This window comes from Lepisosteus oculatus, chromosome 7 (genome assembly GCF_040954835.1).
Source record: "Lepisosteus oculatus isolate fLepOcu1 chromosome 7, fLepOcu1.hap2, whole genome shotgun sequence".
In the NCBI taxonomy this organism is placed as follows: domain Eukaryota; kingdom Metazoa; phylum Chordata; class Actinopteri; order Semionotiformes; family Lepisosteidae; genus Lepisosteus; species Lepisosteus oculatus.
Window position 1 is genome coordinate 8,153,944 of NC_090702.1, and position 16,720 is coordinate 8,170,663.

Sequence of the window (16,720 nt, forward strand, 5' to 3'; positions counted from 1 at the left end):
AATGATACTATATATGCTGACAATGACTAAATTACAAACATTACAAAGCATAAGAAAGATTTAAACTGAGTGTAGTCATTCTGGACCATTTGGCTCATTTACAGTAGGTCCTAGTAGAAAACCGACTTCAGGATCTCATCCAGTCATCCAGTTTCTTAAAAGATCACTTACTGTATCTTTTGTAATAAAGCTAGGTAACTCATTCCATCTTCATACAAACCTATGTGCACAGAATTGCCTTATTCACTCTTGTTCTCAATTTTTAATACACTTTCCTTTTGTTTCTGCTTGCATCCTATGATACGTGTTTCATTATTGACTCTGAAGGCATCCAGTGGAGATTTTTAAAATATTTGAATAATTATTTTAGCTTACCAAGTGATGGAAATTCCTTAATCCTAGCAAAGAAGTTGATTGATTTGGAGACCATAGTAAACTAGAAACCCATATCTTGTGGTAAGCACACAACAAAAGGGAAAAGCACATGCTATTGAAAAGCCAAATAGAAATCTGTTGAAGAAAACACTAATTGATAAGACAACAAATGTCTCCTTAGATTAATGTTTTCTAACAGTATATAAAAATATTTCAAAATGCATAATGAGTAATGTCATCAAACAATGAGGTAGTGAAGTACAGTAACCCCCAGCGAATATGATGTTTCAGTTCCCCAGATATATCTGGAAAAGACTAATTATCCTGGTGAATCATCACACTGATTCTGAGAAGCCTGTAAGCAATGGCCAGATTTTTTTATACTCAGTAACTCAGTAAGACATTTTAAGTGAGGACTTTATAGTTACTCTCATGTTTGTTATTTTACCTAACAATTGTACACATAATGTACACAATGAGGCAAAATAGAGCCACATATTATATCCAACCATTCCTTTTCTGTAGCTGTTCTATTCCCAGAGGATTAATCTAGATTCACTCTAATTACCCTGGTTTAGCTTTAGTCTTTGGACAGAGGGAGGAAACCATAGTGCCTTGTTGAAAACACATATGGACACAATGAGACCATCCAAAATCCACATAGAAGACACACTGGACTTGAATCTTACCCAGGAGAAAAGAGCTATGTTACAGCGGCACTACAGTCCTTGCCAGTATGTTTTATATGAACCATTAGATTCAGTGCTCAAGTACATTTTACATGAAGTACTATAACTGAACAGATATTGTAGGTACAGTACAGTACCAGGATTCAAATTTACCTTTTTATTGAGGAAAGACAATAAAAAAGACTGTACTAATCTTGTGTTTCATTAAAATTAAGACTTAGAATCATCTTAGAAGATGAATTTAGACACTATAATAGAACACAGTATATTAAATTACCTGGGTAATTAAAATGCATATGGAATAGTGCGGTAGACCTTCTACTTCATTCTCATTTTGTTTAGGGCTTTCCTTGTCTCTCCTAAAAGAAATTCAGTTGCTACAGCTCTACAGAGAGGTGCCCTCCCACAAATTTAAACTGAAATGCAAAACAGCCTATTCTTGAGCAAACACAGGCATGAAGAAAGCAAGTAACCAAAAATGGTAAGGGAGAAAATTGCCTGTACTCTCCACAACCTTTAGTAAACGTTGCCATTTCAAATGAATCTCACATATCCAGACACTTTGAAACAGAGCTGATAAGGACCAAATGGTTTGAGCTGTGGCATATAAAACAGATGAAAATTGCAAACATAAATAATGTCAGGATAACAGGGTTAGGGGTGTGGTATATGATAAAAATGAGACTCCAGTGTCAGATTCATCTTGCTCTTTTTTAGATGTACAGTAAATGAATGTTGACAATTTTGCTGACCTAGTGTGGCTTTTACTTTGTCCTGTGGTACCTCTAAGGAATGATGGAGTGATGCCTTTGAGCTGGAACAATATGGATCATTAACCTGCGCAACATCACTTTCTTATATCCATTGATGTGTCCACTGTTATGACCTGGGGTAAAGATAATACAGTAGATATCAATGTAGCTCATAGGTCACCAAAAAAGTGTTCAAGACAAGAGAACTCTGGGTCTGCTGCACTAGGGAATCAGGAATTAAATCTTTAAATAGAAATACCACATTTAAAACGCATCAGGCGTGGAATGACATTTATCATATCCAGGTTTTCCACAGTGTGTTTTTAGATTGCCTATTGCTTTTATTAACAATAAAATTGTCCTTATGAGGTATTTTGGATTTTGTTTTTGTTTTTTAGGAAGTTTCATCTTTCACAACCAGAAGATATAAATTGAAGCATAATTTTATCTAAGAAAAATTATAATTACTGTAAATTATAGAGTTTAATACCTCTTGAAGTCAGATTGTCAATGTTCATCATAATGTTCCAAAAATTAATACAATGCATAAAGGGTTCAAATTACAGTTTTTAACTTATACTAAAAGGTCTGAGAAAAAAAGTCATATTGTATGCATGTGGCAGGCCTCTGAGCCTTACACTGTACCCTTACAGTAATGAAGCTCCCAAACATCTGTGTTCTGCAAGACAGCACAGTGCCTGCAGTCAGTTTACACTCTGCCATTGTGAGCTGTGCTCTCTGGAGCATGTGCTGGTAATTACGCAATAGCTCAGAGCAAAGTTTCCAGTGACACTAATGTTAATACCATGAAATCTTTAAATTGAGCATGCGGCATCTGGGCTAGCCATGTCTGTCATGACCGTACTGTCTCCAGGGTCTCGGCCTCAGCTACAGATTACATATCACATAACCAGAACACAGCTGACAGCAACAGGCATCTACTGTACTGTACATCTGTAAAATCCAGCTCCATGCGAACTGTGAGTACAGACGCTACTTCCACTGTGACTCACACACTCTTAACTGAATTTAAATATTTAGGAAATGATATCAGCTTAATGTGTATACAAATACACAAAAAAAGACTTTACATAATCAAAAAACACATTTTCATAATATTTTACTACCATCAAAATACCATCAAATTTCCAGTAAGAATATAAGCCAAATTTTGGTCTCCCAAAGTATAAATGACTGTCAAAAATTAACAAAGTTTATAAGAGACTAGAAAATTCTGTTTTGGACTGAGGGTTTAATGAAAAAGTGTTGTTCTTCTGTGTTGCATTTGAATTCTGAAGTTATTTTTTTTCTCCTTTTCTGATGTAAGACATGCTTTTACCATTTATGTATGATAGACGTACATGGTTGTAGAGTTTTTTGCTTTTTATTTACCTCAATGCCAGTAATGTGAATTGCAAACATCACTATTCTGTATACAGTACCATAATGTAGCAATAGTGTAGAATGTGGTTACAGATACAGTACTCATTTGTAGATTGGGGTCCTGCCTTTTTGAGAGCCAGGTATCTATACATTTATGAAGGCTACCGTTTATGCTTTCATCGGAAAATAGCAAAAAAATCGGCATGATGGTTGATGGAAATATTAGTTTAAAACCCATTTGGTGAAATTCAAAGAGAAAATAAGTAGTTACAGACAGAAAAAATGCATTTTAGGCTGGATTAATTTAGTATTTTATTATTTGATTGCAATGTCTTAGTATGATTGCTTTTTTATTTTAATTGGGATACACATTAATTTAAAACAAAATAAATAATATATGCTTTTGAAAGATTTAGTTTTCTGCTAGTCAGCCCCTCATTTGTATTTATATTGTATGGTTCTAAAGGCTTGTGCGCATTAAATCCAATCCATTGTAATCATTGCTTGAATGCGCAGTGGAGGTCGTAACAACACAGCAGTGTTTTTCAGAATGCTCAGAAGTACATGTAATTTGTTATCTGTACATAAATTCCCATTATGATTTATTTCTAATTTATGTAAATACTACCTAACCTGCACAAAACCAACAGGCAGGGCATTACTTCTCTACAGACTGCCTCAAAAACCACACCAGGCAATTTACACTAGGCAGTTTTCTATAGGCCTACAGGTATGTTCATGTTATTTGCTTGGTTATAATATTACAGTTTCTGTTTACTTTGAGGTATAAATTGTTCTTAATTACTCTTTTATTCTTTTCAAAGAAAATAGCTAGAAAGGAAAGCATGGTACCTATGAAATGTGTTCCAATGTTACTCATATTAGAGAAACCTTTAAAAGCAGTGTTTATTTTTATGAAGACTGCAATACTGAAAAGTGTATGTTTGCTGGAAATTAGCAAAGTTAAAATCAGCTAATCTTTTTCACGACCCCATTCTAAATTCCAAACGTGTGACTGTTCCAAAAGAGATGGAAGGGGGAGTTGTGTTGAAAGAAGGAACTGGAATTGAAGAATTAAAATGGACTCCAACCCTAGAAATAAAGTGTTGAACTTATTGTTATTAAAATGTAAATGTTGACAATTTATGTGTACTACAATTTGAGTAGAATTGAATAAGTCTCCAGATCTGAGATAGAGAGCTTGTTTTATTTTTGTAAATATAGAGGGATTTTAACAGAAATTCAGGAGGAAGGTCAGATCCCACCCTTAACCACTCCTTTTCCTACAAAATATATATTGCCTCCTGAAATTTCCTTTGTACATCTCTCTTACATTCAGTGTTTCTTCTAGTAAACGACTGACGTTCCTCTCAAATGCTGCATTTCTACTGTAGATCTACTTTTTTGTTGCTCTCCCATGCTGCTCACTTAGCTCACATCTCATCTCCTCTCTGTCCATCCTAGCACAGCTTGGTGATCCAACCATGGTTCACGTCCTTCAAGCCAGGAGGGGAGTACCTTTCTCACTGTCTTGAACAAGCAGCTGTTTGATTGTAACCTCTCCATGGGAAGCAACTGGCTCGCTGCGCCTGCCATAGTGCCTACTTTTTCTTCTTGTTCTCCTGAACTTCAGGAACAACCACTGCCAGCCACTTCCTCTTTCCTGTCTCTCCCTTTTCCACATTTCCCGCTTGTTCTGCTCCCTCCCTCTGCACCAGGCCCGGGCTCCTCATTTACCTGTCTCACTGCCCTGGTGCCAGCACCTGGTTCCTGCACAGAAGTGGCAGCAATGGCTTCCAGTTTCCCACATTTTTAAGCACATGTGCTTTAACAGACCAGACAGGCCAGAGTGTTTAGATTTAGTGCCTGAAGCTATCAGCTCTAAGCTATTGGTCTCTTTTTATATCACTCTGAACCTCTCTGTCGGCTTCCCTGCTTGCTGGCAAGATTCAGTAAGTGGTTTCTATCTACTTTTTTTCTATCTACAGTACTTTTTTCTACACCATCGCACATTGCTATCTAAAGCCAACCTCAGAACAGGTAGCCTCAGGATACTGCTTCCATGTCTGGGAAGCATCTTCTGAGTTTCTGAAATTCAGCCTGAGTTAAAATCCACAGAATGTCCATGATTTAAAATTACTCTATCCTATATATCCCACTATGTGAAGGAGAGCGATCATTGTGCCTAAACCCCCAGAGGTTTATTTTTTCCCATGAGGAGATTTTGTTTTCCTGTCTTTAATGCCCACTTGACAAACTTCTACACAAGTTTTCCAATCACTTCATAACTCTGTAATGCACTCTGTGGAATTGTAGAGCCCGCTGGAAATTGCATCTTCTAGAAGCTGGTTTCCTCAGGCCCGGCTGCCTCCCTATTCCAGCCATATCACTTTGCTCCCAAATCTTCCAGCAGATGAATCTGCCCCTGTGCTGTATCTTTCCCAAAGCCAGCCAAAGCCAGCCAAAGCCAGCCATGCCCTTCACGCCTCAAAAACAGCTCTCTCCCTCAATTGGCCACTGTATCTGCCACTTCTTCATTTTCCATAGAAGTTAACCTGGTCACAAATGCCTGATTCTACCTTCCTATCTCTCTAAATGTACTTGCTTCAGGATTAGCTCTCAGAATAGGCATCCACATGTATACTGTTCAAATTTGACTCCTTGGTCTCTATCTACCCTTCACAATGTCCCACTTCCCAGCATTAAAGCTTTAGTCTCATTCCACCTTTCCTCTTCACAATGCAATCATCTCTCTCACTATACAGTACTGTACCTGCTAAAAACAGCAGGATGACATGTTTAACTTGTCATGGTAGTCGTCACTACTGTCCTTAAATCCGTGCTTATCATTCCCAGACATCAAAAATCTCATAGAGTGCACCAGTATGATAAATATTTCCATAATCCATCTAGTTTTCAACTGCTTATCCAGCCCAAAGCTTTCTGCTGCATCTTCCTTCACTCACAAGTTCCTTTAAGCTTCCATATGTAATATATATAGCACATAAGTATGCCTGTATAGGGAATTATACTGTGTATTCCATGACTTAGGATGCTAATTGAACGATTACGTCTATCATACCAAACCTTGCTGTTCACTTTGGCAGCTTCATGTTTTATAAATGTCATAAAGAATTCTCTGCCTGCTTTGATGCCTGTCTACAACAGTGGAAACACCACCTTTCCTGGGAGGCACCCCATAACGAGATCTACCATCCCCTCATTTCTAGTCTGCATACTATTGTTTGCATCACCTACTTGTCTCATTCTCATCCTTCACTATAGTACTCACTCTCTGAATCTCTGGCTACCCTACCTCCAGTGTCTTCTACTGTGCCTGTCACCCCTTCCGCATCTCCAATTCTCATACATCAAAACTGAAAAATCTTCAGAGGAGGAAGACAGATCTGCCATCATTGTGACTGCAGAAGCTCTAACTGCTGCTTATTTTATATCTGCAGCTTTGTTAGGCGTTCATTCTCCCTCCATATGCATCGATCTTTTGAACTTTCGAACTCCCCTGAAATGATGACTACTTTTCCTCTCCTGACCCTTAAATGTCTACACTGGATTTTGAGCTGTCCAAATTTGCCTCCTGTGATGGAGCAAGCTGAGGCTTGGTTAAAGCCTCCTATTTCTAGAGAGTAAATTGGACACACCTTCCTTGATTCACTCAAATGAAAAGGGTACAGTACATCTGGTTGGCCCTGTGCAAAATTGGGCATTCCTCAGGAGTAGCAGCAGTCAGTATCAGTATCAGTATCATCAATCAGGTGCAGAGGACAGGGGGACAGTGTCTAAGCTCCCGCAGTTCAGTGAGGGAGAGTATGTTAATGGTATCCTGAATTGTAGAGATTTTAGATAGCACAAGAGTACAACTGCTTTGCTTTAACATCAGCAGCAAGCCTGCAGTGTAAGCCAAACTACAGTTTAGGTTTGAAACGTTAGGGAGCGATAATGAAGGATTTTGTAAGATTTTTTAAAGGATTCTGCAAGGATGTTGTTATGGATTGGATTTAGAAAAGAAAGATGGATCCAGAGATAATTTAACATTTGTTTTTTTTGTTTCTAGTATGTATTCCTGGATTAATTTGAATTCTTCTTAATCTCTATATGATAGTACTGTAGATTAGTGTTGTTTATAGTTAGAAACTGGGTGCAAGTTGTTAAGATGAGTATGGTGAACCAGTACATGTAGATCTCTGATGAGATAGGGAAAATGTATCTTCCAGTGTCCAGATGAGTGTCCCAGTAGTCCCAGAGTAGGAACAATACAGAGTTGTCTGTATTCAACAGGTACAGTAGAGTGTACCAAGAGTTCCAGGGCATGAAAAGGAAGAGTTGATACAGTTGATACAGTAATTTGCAAGGGTGAGAACAGGGAAACTAAGAGGAGTTTGACAGAAGTTTGTCTGTTCCGGCAACTTCCAGCGGAACAGAAAACTGTTGTTCCCCAGGAGAAGAGGAAATGAAGATCTTTTTGCTGACTAATACCTCTGTGACAAACCATTTTTGGGACTGAACAGGCTTCTTCAAAAGGGGATCACCAGTACACCAGTCAGTACAGTACACCAGCCCAGAGGGTTCTACAAGCCAACAGTGACAGATGTGTATTCCTGTAAATAATTATGAACTCCCTTACTCCCTTCAGTTCTTCATCTTTTGGATTACTTTCTTATTAATTCTTCCTTTGCCCAGGCTCTTTACACTCTAATCTTTCCACTATACGCCTTTTCAAATTTAAGAGTTCACCCCATTTCGGAGAAAACATAGCCTCCTGCTACTTCTGTTGAGTTTCTGGGAGTCATTCTCTTCTCCAAATCTTTCTACATTTCCTTACTGCAAGCCAGACTTAGTCTAATGCGTAAATTCCTCTCTTTCTTCACTCTCACTCTTGAGCAAAGCATGGGCTTTATTCTCTTCTTGTTCACTTGAATTACAATATTCACATTCTACAGGAGTCTCATTTTATCTCTCATCTCATTAGTATGAAATTATTGTATGAATAAAGTGTGTCCCCTTCTACAGTATATATCTAGCGTAAAACACATTATTATCATTTGGCATGAAAAGTTTTAGCTAATAATGACAAGTATTTAAAACAGCGCTGTGCACATAGTATCCCAAGTAAGGTTAACTTTGGGGTCAGTGTTGCACTCCATAATGTAATGTTGACATTTGTAAGACAGGATAAATTACACTACTCAGTGGTTTCATCACTGCCAGGATGTGGCACTGAAAGGAAACAGAACTGACCTAGCATCGGTGAAACATGTAATTCACTGTGAGAGTACATACATTACAATTTTGTAAAAACAGTACAATTAGGCCCTTCAGCAATGGGGTATTTTTAGATGGAATCTAAGAACTGGGTATTCAGTGCCAGACAAGCCGATATTAGTATCCCCGTGGCTAAGCCTTTGTTTTGGTATTGGTCAATTCTTCCTTCCTGCATAGCTTTTACATCAAGAAAGTTTGGCACAGTTTAATCCGTCTGGTTTCTTTTAACTCAGTCAGGCAGACATTTTTTTCATTTGTACTAAGGGATGCAATACATTTGTGCATGTTAACTAACTGAACCAGATATATACTGGTCTCTTTTAAAATATTTTTCTGATTTTCTTATGCAGATTACTTTTAATAACTTAAATTCTAGAGGATTCCAGAAAGTGTTTTCATGATGAAACTCAAGGTTATTTAAAATTCATAAAGGAGGTGTTTTGTATTCATCACTTTTGAAATGAGTGCACATCATATCTATTAGCTCTTCTGCTTTCCCTAGAAAACACAGGAAATTCAGATATGGATGCATTTAAATGTCTCTTAAAATGATATGAGTTGAACTAAGATCTAAAATAACAACAAAGGAATTGGTGTTACACCACATTCTTCTGGGCTATTCGAATGAGTTCTTATTCAGTTTCTAAATGTACTTTGAATTCAGCTGAAGACATTTGTGCCATGTATATGAAACAAAGTTATCAGTGAATTGTAATGTTTATGAGAATCATTTAACTGCTTTTACTTGTAAAAGATATCAAAGTGTACTGTAAGTCATCTAGCGACTAATAGTTAAGACCTTCTAATGAATGACCAAATTAAAGTTACAGGGTCCAGAAACTCACATCCAAAACTGTATACACATCGTTAAATACTGTGAGCCTAATATGGAAGTAAGCACAAAAAACCTTTGCAATTGAGGCTCTTGATACTTCGTAGAATGTATCTGCAGTACACATAGCCTATTCTAAATTGCAATGTGCCCACTTTATAACTTATCCTTTGCTGAACATTTATCTCCGCTAAAATTCCTGGGGTGCATAGGGCATGCATGTTTTCCTCGTGTTCACGTGGGTTTCTTGAGGGTGCTTCTGATTCCACATTCCATTTGCACAGTCCAAAGACATTCTGGTAGGTTAATTGGATCTGTGAATCTGGCCCTTATGTGAGTGTGTGTCTGTGTGTGTCCTGTTACTGACAGGCATCCCATACAAGGCACTATGCTATTATTATTATTAATAATAACAACAATAATAGTAATGTGCTTGGAGAAAGTATAGTACAAACAGTGTAACATTTAGAAACTACCTTATCCAAATAGCACTTGGTCAAAGCATATTTAAAGTGTTCTCTACCACCTGTGTCCTTTGATAGCTGGTGTGGGAATACTATTTCCAATACATACTGTATACTGTAACTTGCTTTAATTTATTATAAGTACATACAGTACTACATAAATGCCACTTTTGTTTGTGTTATGTATTCAATAACCTTACAGCAGAAATATAAAATTGAAATAAAGATACAATACCCTATCTAAATAAAGAAGTGCGTGTTGGAGGCCAAAAATACGAAACTCTGTTTACTGTAGATCATTAAATGGAGTTTGGAGGCATTAATGTTAGCAGAGGCTCTTTCCAGTTGGCAGAGGTCTAGTTAAAAATATCTTCATTCGCAGTGAAAACATCAGCCACACAAAATAACAACACTTGAAAGGAGCTCCTGTACTCAGTGTTTATAACACACAGCCTTCCCCAGTGTCCAAAGCCAAGTTCCTTTTGACAATTCATTTTGAAATTTCTCAGTTGCATATGGTACTGTATTATATGTTTATGTTCATCACTTAAATCTAAGTATTCTATAGTTCAGGTGGGTAGCTGCATCAGCATGCATAGGCTGCAAAGGAACAAGTAATAGGTTTATTCCATGCTGTAAAAAGAAGAAAGAAAACAACATTTCGGGTGTGGAGCCTTCTTCAGGTGTGACGCTTGAAGAAGAAGGCTGAAAAAGGCTTCACACCTGAAGAAGGCTCCACGGCCGAAACGTTGTGTTCTCTTTCTTCTCTTTTCAGCATGGAATAAACCTATTACTTGTTCCTAAGTATTCTATAGATGTCACAATTAAAATGTTCATACTGTTGGGCAGTACTGTGGTGCAGAGGTTAGCAATGTTACCTCACAGGTACTGAGGTCCTGGTGCATGGACCTGGAGTGCTACAGTTTCTGCACAGTATGTTCTTCACATGTCCACTGGGTTTTCCTCTGGGTGCTCCAATTTATTACCACAGTCCAAAGAAATACTGCCGGTTGAGGCTCCGGGTGCCCCAGACACATCATGGCCAATTTTCCCAGATACCAATTAACTTAACTATTAAGTGGCTAAAAATAGATGAATGGATGTTTATGCTGAACAGTGGCACATCACTTGTTTTAAACACAGGGCTGGTACTTGTCTTGTCATAGAACAGGGTAATGCCATGTATCGAGTGATAATAAATAATGCATGTAGTGTCTATTTAAATTCATTGAACACTTTTTGCTTACATCTGTTCTGGATGACAACAATGGCGATTCTTCATAACAGCAGTTCAAGTGGAAAGTTTGAGTGTAATATTTGGACAATGTATTGTGATGTTACAGGGTGCTTCGGCTGGATGGTGATACAAAAAATAAGAATCTTCTGCGGTTGTTTGGTTAACATAGACCTATACATAAACGCCGCATGCAAAGCAAGGGGGATCAAACAACTGAAACTATAAGTTTTTATATATAAAGACCTAGTCTCTCGTTGAACATGTTCAGCTCTTTTAAAGATGATTATGACTGTTACGTCCCCAATATGGATCAGTCTAGGGGCGAATGGGGACTAACATATGAGCAAGGGTTTAAAAGGATTGAAATATACAAAAAGAAACACTACACTATTCTACAACCCAATACCCTCTAAACCTGTCTCCCGAGAAAAGTCTTCAGCGAGATATCCGTCTCGTCTATCTAAACTAAGCTATAACGGAAAACTAAAAAGAACTCGAAAGCAACTCCAATCCCAACCCTACACCTTAGCCAAGAAAAAAAATCTGATACATCTCGCGTTTTCACCGTTTCTTCTTCTAACACCTCTCTTCCACACACCCTCTCCTGAACTGTCCCGTACCAGCGTTTAAAACCCAAGCGCTCTCTTCAGCCAATCCAGAGAGAGACCCAATTTAGGGACACACCTACCTCCAAAAATGGACCCCCGCATTGGAGGGGAGTAAAAAAAGAAACAGAACATAACATGACATAATACAGTACAGTATGTGCTGTAATTAAGGAAATGAGACATAAGGAGCCCATTTAGCTCTTTTGGTTACTAGTGATTGATCTGAAGATCTCTTCCAGCCATTTCTTGAGTGATGCCACAACATCTGCTTATACAATATAATTAGGTAGCTTGTTCCAGACTTCCACACCCCTTTGAGTAAAAAAAAAACAAAACAAGCATGTTCAAACATGTTCTCAATTTAAAATACACTTCCCTTGGCAAGTTTCCACTTGAGTACACTTGACACTGATTTCTGTCTTGGTTGGCCCTGAAGAAGTCCATCAGGGTCACTTGTGTTGTGTAAGTAGCTTTTGAATACTTGGATCAGGTTCACTCATACTCTTCTTTATTCTTTAATTCAGTTAATGTATGACATTTCTTTGAGTCTAGGAATTGCACTGTCCTGCAGACTGATTCCAAAGTTGCAATATACTTTCGTAACATGGTGACCATAATTGTACACAATGTTCTAAATGGGATCATAATAGTGCAGTGTACAAGCTTATCATAGTATCCATTGATTTCAAGTCTCCATATCTATCACAAAATAAACATGCATTTAAAATTCAAGGTCTCCTTTAGACAAAGAATATTATATGAGACAAATTTCCTCCCAATTGAACATAGATTCTGTTGCAAATGCTAAATCTGTAGAGACAGACAGGAGGTCTAATTGCAACCTGACTGCATCTGAGTCACCATTCTGTTCCCCTCCTTATCTGGTAGAATCAACCAGACGCACACTCTCTCTATTCCAAAATACATTTTATTTAACACTTGTCAGTGTTTCAGCAAACAAGCCTTCATCAGGACAAATTTTTGGCTAGACAAAGATCTTATATAAACAAGAGTTCTCTGACCGCAGGCATTACTTGTGAAAGGAAGCCCCCTTTTTTATTTGGAAGAACAATTATTAAATAAACAGACTCGTCTGGCCATAAATACAGGTTTTTTTTTAGCTATTTGGTTCCATATATTAAAAAACTACACATTAGTACATTTCAGAAATAGAGATTAGCAAATTAGAATCTTTTTTTTATTTAAAATGAATTATAATTTAAAAAGTTTCTATGCAGACATGTCAATCGATATGAATGTTCTGTTAATCATGTCCTGTTTTTTAAAAAATATATAGGTTTAAAATCTAATTCTGTGTCCGAACCTGAATATTTTTTACTTTGTTCTTTGCTGTAGTCCTGCTGAATCTTTCAGATATAAACTGTTTATATTGCCTGTTTATTCATCGACTGTTATTAAATTATTATATTATTAATTAAATGTTCGCACTTAAAATTCAGCAACCATACTATTCCAACTTATGACATACATTTTACATCTTTATTTGTCCCCTGTAAAATTACCTTTTAATTGCCTACTCTGATTAGTCATTGTCAGCACTCAAGTGAAATAAAGAGTGTTGTCTGGAGATGCTATCAGAGCTGAGTTGAATTGAAAGGCAATTGAAATAGCCAATTCATATAAATTGATAAACCATTGTGTCTGAAGTATAGCCGACATCCTTCTGAAGGGCATTTTTTATTAAAATATGTTTTTGTCCCCATATTGACAAGGTAAAGCACTGAAAATAGTGCACTTGAAGAATACAATACAAAAATGAATCAAGAATAGTGCTCCTCTCTGGCAATTGCAATAGAGCTTTTATTTTTTGCCTTCTTGTCTGCATGTTGTGATCCAAATGCACAATAATCCATGTGTCGCACTGAATTTGAATTAATTATGAAATGGCTGTCTAGTCTAAAAAAGTTGCAGTATTTAAACTTGTATGTCAGTTTACACTTCTGTAGCTTCTATACCAATATATTGTTATCGATTTTTGAAAGTGCTGGAGGTTAAGATTGCTGTCTGTAATTTTGTGTTTATAAATATGCAAATACTCCTAAAAAAATTGAGCACCTGCTCTGCTTGGGTTTACATAGTTAGGTGGTGTCTTGCTGTGATGACAATCACTGAGACAATGCTGGACAGAACAGAAAATATGTCTTCTGGTATTTATCAGGAAAAGTATATTGCCTTGTAATTTGCACAACAGATGAATTACCTTCTAAAATTAGGATTTGGAATACAATTCTTTGCATAAAACATCACATACAGTATATAGAGAAACAGGCTGAATCCTTTTCTATAACCAAGCCTTGCTAGCAAATAATATAAAAATAATTTAGAAATGATTGCCATGTTCCTTTAATAGAGTAAAGATTTATTGTAAGACTTGAAATCTGAAACCAATCTGAAATATATTAAACAGTACATAGTTTTCTCATGTGCTAAAAAGGTGTACAAAATTAATCAATGCATTTTCTTTCTTTTCACATTTCAGGCTTTTTAGTGCTATTTTAGAGCAAGCCACGAAAGCAGAGGGGGCGACTCCGATTGGCGGGAAGGCAGCGGGGTTCGACGTGAAAGCTTTGCGTGCCTTCAGGGTGCTGCGTCCCCTACGGCTGGTTTCTGGGGTGCCCAGTGAGTATGGATCTATGAGCAGCATGTTGCCAGCTGCCCAGATGTGACACATTGTAAAGAATGTTTATTCAAGAACCATGGTTGACACATACTCACTTGTAGTCAAATTTCACTTAATTCATAAGCAATAAAGCAGTATACCATAGATTAGTTCTATGGTATATACTGTGTATCTCTAAGGCCCCCCTTTAAGCCAATTTGTGTTACTACACATATGATCAAAGGTGGGCACAGTGGTTAGTATTGCAGCCTTGCAGTGCTGGGCCCTGGGTTTAATTTCAGACTTGCGGTAGAGTTTGTGTGTTCTTCCTGTGTTTGCGTGGGTTTCTGGGTGTTCCTGTTGCCTCTCATAGTCCAAAGACATATTGGAAGATTGACTGGCTTCTGGGAGAATGTTTCCTAGTGTGAGTGTGTGTGTCTGTGTTTGTCCTGTTATGGACTGCTGTCCAATCCAGGGTCAATCCTGCCTTGTGCCCATTGCTTGCTGAGATAGGCTCCAGCTCCCCAGTGACCCTGAATTGGATAAAGATGTTAGAGAATGGGTGGATGGATGATCATATGTTCTAGTATTTAAGTTTTATTGATAATTGCACTGTGCACTGTTACTGAGGTTGGGTGGTTGGGTGGATAATAATCAAGCTTACATTGAGCATTGCTGCACTGATGCTGCTCAGCACTATTGTCTGAATAAAAATATTATGTTGACATGGCTAGCAGAGTACATCTCCAGAGTGCAGCATTTCTTTGTCATAAACATAAAGTTAGCAGTAGCATGGTGCCTTTTGAGCTGTTTCTGATGGGCAATGTCTCCCTTTAGTAGTGTACAATGTGAAAGAGAATACACAGAAACCATATTGAGTATGATCTACTGATGCAATGGCTGTAAAGTGTTTGTAGAGTGTCCTCATTTTTCTTCATCTTCATCACCTGAGACCTTGTTAACTCACCTGATTAAAAAAAAAATCTTAGCTGGTGTAAATGATACTCAGTGGCTCATTAACATCTATTTAAATTTCCACTTTACCACTTGAGCGTTCTTTGGATTCACAATAAGAGACACGGACAAAGTAATGTAAGTAGGCCAAATTCTGTGGACATTTAGATTTCAAAGTCATTTAAAAGTTATCTATGAAAATAGCGTACAGGACTCACAGAAGTCTGGACCAGGACTGGCTTTGTCTGTCTCATTGAAGATACGTATTTTAAACTCTCTACTATAATCAGACAACTCAAAAGGTTTCTGGTGAATGCAACTGAAAGGGATATTTTAGATTAATCGCAGGCAGCAAATTGTTGGTTCAGGCAAAAAAAAAACTGATTGCAGCTCAATGTTCATGTTGCTTCCTTTTCTAGATTAGTCTGTATTCAGATACACACCCCCCAACATGGGATTAATTTCTCTAGCTGTATTTTCTAGAGATTATCTGTTTCCATTTGTTACAGGTCCTTGACTCAACACGACATCAAAGAAATAGATGTTTATCACTCCCAGAAATGTTGTTGAAGTTTTCTGCAGTCAGGACTCTTTTAATGACCAGGAAAGCTGCCCAAAGGGATTTAACTTAACAGAGCTGAAAGACATGTATTACAGTAGTCCACAATATCTTTGAATTTTATGCTTACCGTCAGTAGGTTTTCTATTGCAGGGTATTGATAGTGCAGAGTTTGCATTAGTTTTATTAAACCCTGTGGAAAACATAAACTTCACTGGAGTGAAAAACAGCCCAATAGCTCCTCATCTTGTCTAAATCCATTAAAAAATGAAAGTGGATTCTAAAATCCTTAACGTCTGTTCTCTCATGTATTGGAGAAGTCAGCAATAAAACCAGAGACTGAAAAATAGCATTAATAAAATATTGGCTTTAGGATTCAAAATAAATTGGTTAAAGGGTTAAAATGCATTTGTTTTCTTCGATTTCATTATTAAAACCAAACCAATACAATTGGTTAATGTTTTATACTTATAATTAAATATACTTTCTCTTATATCAATCTCTGCCCAAAAGTTTTAATTGAATAAACTGTATTTTATTGTATAGTGTATTACAGTAAGATAAGAATTAACCTAGTTTCAATGTAACAAAGTTTATATTTGTGTCAAATTAAGCAGTTTATTAACAGGAATTTGGGAGAGAGTCAGATCCTAATCCCAACCATTTATGCTTTCCTACATATTGTGATGAAGCAGAGGAATGGGGAGTGATGAGCTCAAGTCAGACTGCTAAAAATCATCATTCCCAATAATGGAAAACTTAATAGTGCACATTCCTCATGGTGTTACCAGAGGAATCAGTGACACCTCTGGTGAGCTAATAAAAAAGCTCACCTAAAAAAAAGAACTGAGTCACACAGACATTGTCTACGTCCCTGGTAGCAGATCATTTTAACCTCAGATGAGACAACTTACAAACCTATAGACGTTTTCCTCTTATGTGTGTCTACACGGTCAATGATTGTGCT

General features: G+C 37.3%; 1 protein-coding gene across 9 annotated transcripts in view; it reads left to right on the forward strand.

The window, feature by feature from the left end:
* cacna1c (calcium channel, voltage-dependent, L type, alpha 1C subunit) overlaps window positions 1-16,720 on the forward strand; it is a 447,138-nt gene that overhangs the window by 283,781 nt on the left and 146,637 nt on the right. For all 9 annotated transcript variants that reach the window (XM_069192105.1, XM_069192106.1, XM_069192107.1 and 6 more), the window contains exon 5: window positions 14,121-14,260. In XM_069192105.1, the coding sequence (XP_069048206.1) occupies window positions 14,121-14,260 (140 nt within the window). The remainder of the gene's footprint in view (window positions 1-14,120; window positions 14,261-16,720) is intronic.